Source organism: Theobroma cacao, chromosome 8, assembly GCF_053813885.1.
Source record: "Theobroma cacao isolate CCN51 chromosome 8, ASM5381388v1, whole genome shotgun sequence".
Taxonomy (NCBI): Eukaryota; Viridiplantae; Streptophyta; class Magnoliopsida; order Malvales; family Malvaceae; genus Theobroma; species Theobroma cacao.
In genome coordinates, this window is record NC_142646.1 from 27,316,723 (window position 1) to 27,323,006 (window position 6,284).

General features: G+C 36.8%; 1 protein-coding gene and 1 non-coding gene across 2 annotated transcripts; one reads left to right on the forward strand and one right to left on the reverse strand.

Moving 5' to 3' along the window:
* Positions 1-1,024: 1,024 nt before the first annotated feature.
* Positions 1,025-5,388, reverse strand: LOC148761284 (uncharacterized). Its single transcript, XM_088809280.1, has 4 exons — positions 5,314-5,388; positions 1,814-3,264; positions 1,278-1,603; positions 1,025-1,188 (listed from the first exon to the last, which is right to left on the reverse strand). Exons 1-4 carry the CDS (start codon positions 5,386-5,388, stop codon positions 1,025-1,027), a joined length of 2,016 nt encoding a protein of 671 aa, XP_088665406.1.
* LOC148761285 (small nucleolar RNA R71) lies at positions 3,272-3,378 on the forward strand. The gene has a single exon (XR_016028099.1). It is a non-coding gene; the product is annotated as a small nucleolar RNA R71 (small nucleolar RNA).
* Positions 5,389-6,284: the final 896 nt, after the last annotated feature.

Genomic DNA, 6,284 nt, shown 5'->3' on the forward strand with positions numbered 1-6,284 from the left:
TTCCAAAAAGTGCCTTAACATACTTGTTGTAAAAATGACTCCCCTCGTCACTAATGACTGCCCTCGAAGTGCCAAATCGAGTGAAAATATTCCTCTTGATGAACTTCAGTACCACCTTCATATCATTGTGAAGAAATGTTGCTGCTTGCACCCATTTGGAGACATAGTCCACAGCAAGCAAGATGTATCTACTACTGAATGAAAAGACAAATGGCCTCATGAAGTTGATACCCAACACGTCAAAGATTTCTACCTTCAGTATGTTGTTGAGGGGCATTTCTTGTCGCTTAGAGATGTTACCCACTCTTTGGCATCTGTCACATTGCACAGCAAACTTATAAGCATATTTAAACAAAGTAGGCCAATACAAACCTGATTAGAGATCTTTGACAGCAGTCCTTATTCTTCCAAAATGCCTTCCATAATATGAAGAATGGCAATAATGAAGCACGCTTTAAACTTTTTCTTCTGGAACACATTTTCTTAGAATTTGATCATTACATTGCTTAAGAAAGAAAGGCTCATCCCACACATAAGATTTAACATCATGCAAAAACTTCTTTTTTTGGTGAAAATTTAAATCAGAGGGAATGATATTGCTCACCAAATAATTCCCAAAGTTAGCATACCAAAGAGTTGAGCTCTTACTCACTTGAAGGATTTACTCATCCGGGAAGGTCTCTTTGATGATGATTTCCTCATTACCTTGATGTTCAGGCTCCAATCTCGATAGGTGGTCTGCTACTTGATTTCGGTTCCTTTTTTATCACGGATCTCTAAATCAAACTCTTGTAGCAGCAGGATCCACCTAATTAGCCTTGGCTTGGCATCTTTTGGCAATCAAATACTTAATTGCAGAATGATCAGTATACACAATGACCTTAGTGCTAACCAAATAAGAACAAAACTTATCAAATGCAAAAGCTACAGCTAACAGTTCTTTTTCAGTGGTGGTGTAGTGCATTTGAGTTTCAGTTAAAGTTTTACTTGCATAATAAATAAAATGAAAAATTCTAGATTTTCTTTAGCCTAGTACTGCTCCTACAGCATAGTCACTAGCATCACACATCAACTCAAAAGGAAGATTCCAGTCCAGAGTTACAATTATAGGAGCAGATACCAATTTTTTTTTCAATTCTACAAATGTAGCTTGACATGCATCATCAAATTTAAATGGGACATCTTTCTCTAACAAATTGCACAAAGGTTTAGAAATTTTTGAGAAGTCTTTAATGAACCTCCTATAGAAACCAGCATGACCCAAAAACTCCTAATACCTTTCACTGAAGTTGGTGGTGGAAGCTTCTCAATTGTCTCGATTTTGGCTTTGTCAACCTCCAAGCCTCTGCTGGAGACATTGTGTCCTAACACAATGCCTTCTTCCACCATGAAATGGCATTTTTCCCAATTTAGCACTAAATTGGTCTCTTCACACCGTTGAAAGACCTTAGCTAAGTTCAAAAGATTGTCATCAAAGTTAGTACCAAACACGGAGAAATCATCCATGAACACTTCAAGACATTTTTCAACCGTATCAGAAAATATAGACATCATGTATTTTTGGAAAGTTGCTAGAGCATTACACAAATCAAAAGGCATTCTCCTAAAGGCAAAAGTGCCATAAGGGTAAGCAAAAGTAGTATTCTCTTAGTCATTAGGGGCAATAGCAATCTGGTTATACCTTGAGTAACCATCTAAAAAGCAGTAAAATTCCTTGCCAGCCAAACTGTCCAACATTTGATCAATAAAGGGAAGTGGGGAGTGATCTTTCCTTGTTGCTCGGTTGAGCTTTCTATAGTCCATACATACCTACCATTCGGTTACCGTCCTCGTGGGAATCAGTTCATTGTTCGAATTGGGGATCACAGTCATTCCACCATTTTTAGGGACGCATTGAATCGGGCTCACCCATGAGCTATCAAAGATGGGGTAGATGATCCCAGCATCCAACCATTTGATGATTTCCTTCTTCACCACCTCCTTCATAATAGGATTAAGTCTTCTTTGATGCTCAATGGAAGTATGGTGATCTTCCTCCAAAAGGATTTTATGCATGCAAATGGAAGGACTAATTCCTTTAATGTCTGCAATAGTCCATCCTATAGCCTTTTTGTGCTCCCTCAATACCCTCAAGAGTTTCTCTTCCTGTAGGTTAGTAAGTGCAGAAAAGACAATAACAGGAAGAGTAGCTGAATTACCAAGGAATGCATACCTCAAATGTATAGGTAATGGCTTAAGGTCTAACATGGGAGGTTCTTCAATGGATGGTTTTGTTGGTGATGATGAAACAGAGAAATCTAAAGCTTCAAATGGTGCCCTCAACACTCGAGAAAATGCATCCAATAATTTCACACATTCAACAAAATCATCATCCTCCCTCTTGAAACTAGCTAGTATAGATGCTTCTAAAAGGTCTCGGGGGTAACTTTCCTCAAATACCTCATAGGTGACATTATTGACTACACTTACAGCAAAGCATTCATCATGGCCATTGGGAAACTTTAGAGTTCGAAGGATATTAAATGTTACCTCCTGGTCTTGAACTCTCAATATAAGATCCCCTTTTTTTACATTAATAAGAGCTCTTACAGTGCGTAAAAAGGGTCTCCCAAGTATGATTGGTACCTCTCGATCCTCTTCCATGTCCAGAACAATGAAATCTATCGGGAAACTGAGTTTGTCCACCTTGACTAACACATCCTCCACAATCCCTGGCGGATAAGTGAGAGAGCGATCAACTAGCTGTAGCGTCACTATGGTAGGCTTGATTTCCCCCAATCTTAACTTCCGATAGATTGACAAAGGCATCAAATTTATGTTGGCCCCTAAATCACTTAAAGCCTTAGCAAAGAACAGTGTCCCAATAGTGCAAGGTATTATGAAACTTCCCAGATCCTTGAGCTTCGGTGGCAACTTGTTCTGAATTATGGCGCTACACTCCTCGGCTAATGCCACAGTTTCATACTCGCCAAGTCTTTTTTTCTTTGTCAAAATATCCTTCAAAAACTTTACATATGAGAGCATCTGCTCCAATGCTTCAGCAAATGGTATATTGATGTGCAACTTTTTGAACACTTCCAAAAATTTATGAAATTGAGCATCTAATTTATGCTTTTCAAAGCCCTGAGGAAATGGAAGTGGCGGTGGGTTTGTAAGTTGAGTATCCTTGACTTGCTTCTGCTGGTCAGAACGTCCAGCTACTGCATCAATGGTGGTTCGAATTGGGTTTAGCAGGCCATTATAAAAAGTCTGCACTTGCAACCACTTGAGGAGGCCATGGTGTGGACATTATCAGAGCAAATCTTTATACCTCTCCCATGCTTCATATAAAGACTCAAAATCCAGCTGCGTAAAAGAAGTGATGCCGTTTCTCATCTTCGCAGTCTTTACTGGAGGAAAGAATTTGGCCAAGAACTTCTACGCGAGGTCATCCTACGTAGTGATGGATCCGGTGGGGAGAGAATTCAGCCACACTTTCGCCTTTTCCCACAATGAGAAAGGAAACAGTCGCAATCATATCGCGCCATAAGTAACCCCGTTATGCTTGAAAGTGTCATAAATCTCCCAAAAATTAGAAATATGCGAGTTGGGGTCATCGTTGGGCAAACCTCTGAATTGAACTGAGGTTTGAATCATTTGAATGATGGCCGGCTTAATCTCGAAATTGTTGGCTTAGATCGTCGACCTCTGAATGCTTAAGTGAAGACCGTGCACCAACGGGACACATAGTCTCTCAAAGATCGATTATCCACTGCTTCCAGCTGCTGTACATTTTATTCTCTCTTATTTGCACCCATGATGTCAACTTGCTCACCTTCTTGGGGATCTTATCTAAGTAGTCTTTGAAACGTTTCCCCTATCTCTGGATCACACAAAACCTATTCCAAGCTTCTTACCCTTCTCATATAATAAGGGTTCTACGCACCTAAAAATAAAGAAAAATAAAGCTTGAATTAAGACTGGCTTGCTTAGTATTATTATTAGCACAAAAAAAGAAAATAATTTCCCGACAATAGTGCCAAAAACTTATTGCTAGCTAAAAATAATAATAATCTTGCCTAAGCAATATGTAAATATGCTCAAACTGAATGTAAATTACTAGCAAAGACTTTGTGCAAGTGTACACGATCGTGACAAGTAGTAAGTGATGAGTGGGGTGTCGAACCTCGAGGAGTTGGTCTAATGATTGTTGCTAATTACCAAAATTGACAAAAGCTAACCTTATCCAAGAAATTAAAATTTTTTTTTGACTATGACTAAATAGAAAATGTAAACTAATTAACAAAAATCTACTCTAAGTAATGCAATTAATAAATGAAAATGGTAGCAATGGTTTAATAACCTAGGATTATGGTGTCCTCTATTACTTCATTTGCAATTTGTCTTGGTTAGTTATTTAGTCTCAATGGAATTTGATACCATCTAGGATCTTAAGTTGTGTGTAATCCTCTGTCAAGGTATTACACACTTGCCTAATCTATTTCCCTTCTTATATGTCTATAATACAAATAATTTAAGCTCTTTAAGTTAAGGAATTCCTAATTAACTAAGTATGGCAATTAGTTGTATTTCTACCCTAACTACAAATCAAAGCACCAACATTCAAATTTTTTAGTGTTTTGAACACACTTTACTCAAGCCTAAGTCTAATTTAGATTAACTTTTTCAAGTGTCACCCAAATACTCAAACTCAATTAATTGGTGATCAGTCAATTAAATGGACAACAGATTCCAGCTTGAATAAACATCAAGATTTGCATTAAGAATAAACACCCAACCAACCAATATCCTAACTAAATAATAGAGTTAACCATAATCCTAGATAAGTGAGTTTAGCTCAACATTTCAAAGAAATAAAGTACACAATACAGCAAAAAGAGCATAGTTTTACAAAATGAGAGAGAGAAAAAGCTTCAAATCTAGAGAGAGAGATAAGAAAATAGTCTGTTGTTGCTTTAAAATCTCCTCCCCTTGAATCTTCTTTCTCTTCCCGTTTTGTTACAGCTCATTTTGCCAAAAATTTCTTCACTGAATCTGCCTTTTTTGTGCCAAAAGAATTCTATTTATAGTCCCCCTCCTTCAGCCTTGACTTAAGATCTCGAGCCCAGAATATTCCTCTTCTCTGATGTGTTCTCGCTGCAGCAAACTAAAACTGATCTGGCATGATGCTGACAAGTTCCTCATTTTAGCTGCAACGAGAATGAATTCTCGTTGTAGTGAAAATCCTTCTACTTCTTTGTGCTCTGTTCTCATTGCAGCGAGAAACTCTCTGCCTAGCTAATGTTGTTGCTGCAACTTTAAGCCTTATGCCACCATGTTTTCCTCCTTCAAGCCACCAGGTGCAGAGTTGTTGAGGTCCTTATTGTCAGCTTCACTTTCAGCCACCATTGCTTTAAAATCAAAGAAAAGTTGAATGATCAAAAGTTGCATAAAAGGGATTTTTGTCAAAACAGATAAAGCTCAAATTGAATAAATGACACTAGACACAGTAAAAATTAACTCATACTGAAAAGCATGAAAATTTGCTAAGAATTATGCTGAAAATTAGAAAAATAAGTACAATTCATGCTTTACAAAACTATACGATAACTTTATGTAATAGAGTTATCAGGCATACTTTGATTTCACTCTTACAGGTCTAGAGGAGACCAGATGCCTAAATGGGGTGTTTTTAGGTATGCCATGAAACATGCGAAGGTGAATGAGAGGTCAAGAGAGGATTTATCATCCAAGTGATATGAAGGGATGTATGTCACTTGTTCTCAATTCTTGATTAACTTTTATAAAGCCTTTGGCCAAATCATGATGAATTTGAACAAAGTTAGTTTCCTAAATAAATAAGGTTAGTCATGAATTATGAGAACTAATATGGAATGTTATAAGTAGACACTAAGCCATACTTTATGATATATCCAGGATATTTGATGAAAGGATCGTATTGCATTGAAAGGCTCTATCAAATTTTTTAATTGACTCTCAAACATTTGGGTGGTCATGATGTATTTCTAGATGCCGCTTATGATCTATAAATATAAATCAATTATCAAATTAATATTTGATTAGGATTTATATTTATTGCCAACATGTTAGAAGCCTAATGGGTCACACACATTAAGTGACATGATTGAGATTAAATAAGAATAATCAATTAAGTTGGACTTAATTGGAATAGACCAAAATAAAGTGAAAAATTAATTAAATTCACAAAGACTTAATTGAATTAAAATACAACTATTTCATCTAGGGTTACAACTTAGTTTAGTTATATAAATATATTATGTTAG

What these genes read in the sequence shown, in the direction of transcription:
- LOC148761284 (XM_088809280.1), bottom strand. Translation starts at nt 5,388, where the DNA reads ATGGTGGCTGAAAGTGAAGCTGACAATAAGGACCTCAACAACTCTGCA. An exon ending in GCTTGAAGGAGGAAAACATG is followed by an intron (nt 3,265 to 5,313) that starts GTGGCATAAGGC and finishes GGCCTCCTCAAG; the next exon opens with TGGTTGCAAGTGCAGACTTT. An exon ending in ACCACCAACTTCAGTGAAAG is followed by an intron (nt 1,189 to 1,277) that starts GTATTAGGAGTT and finishes GCAATTTGTTAG; the next exon opens with AGAAAGATGTCCCATTTAAA.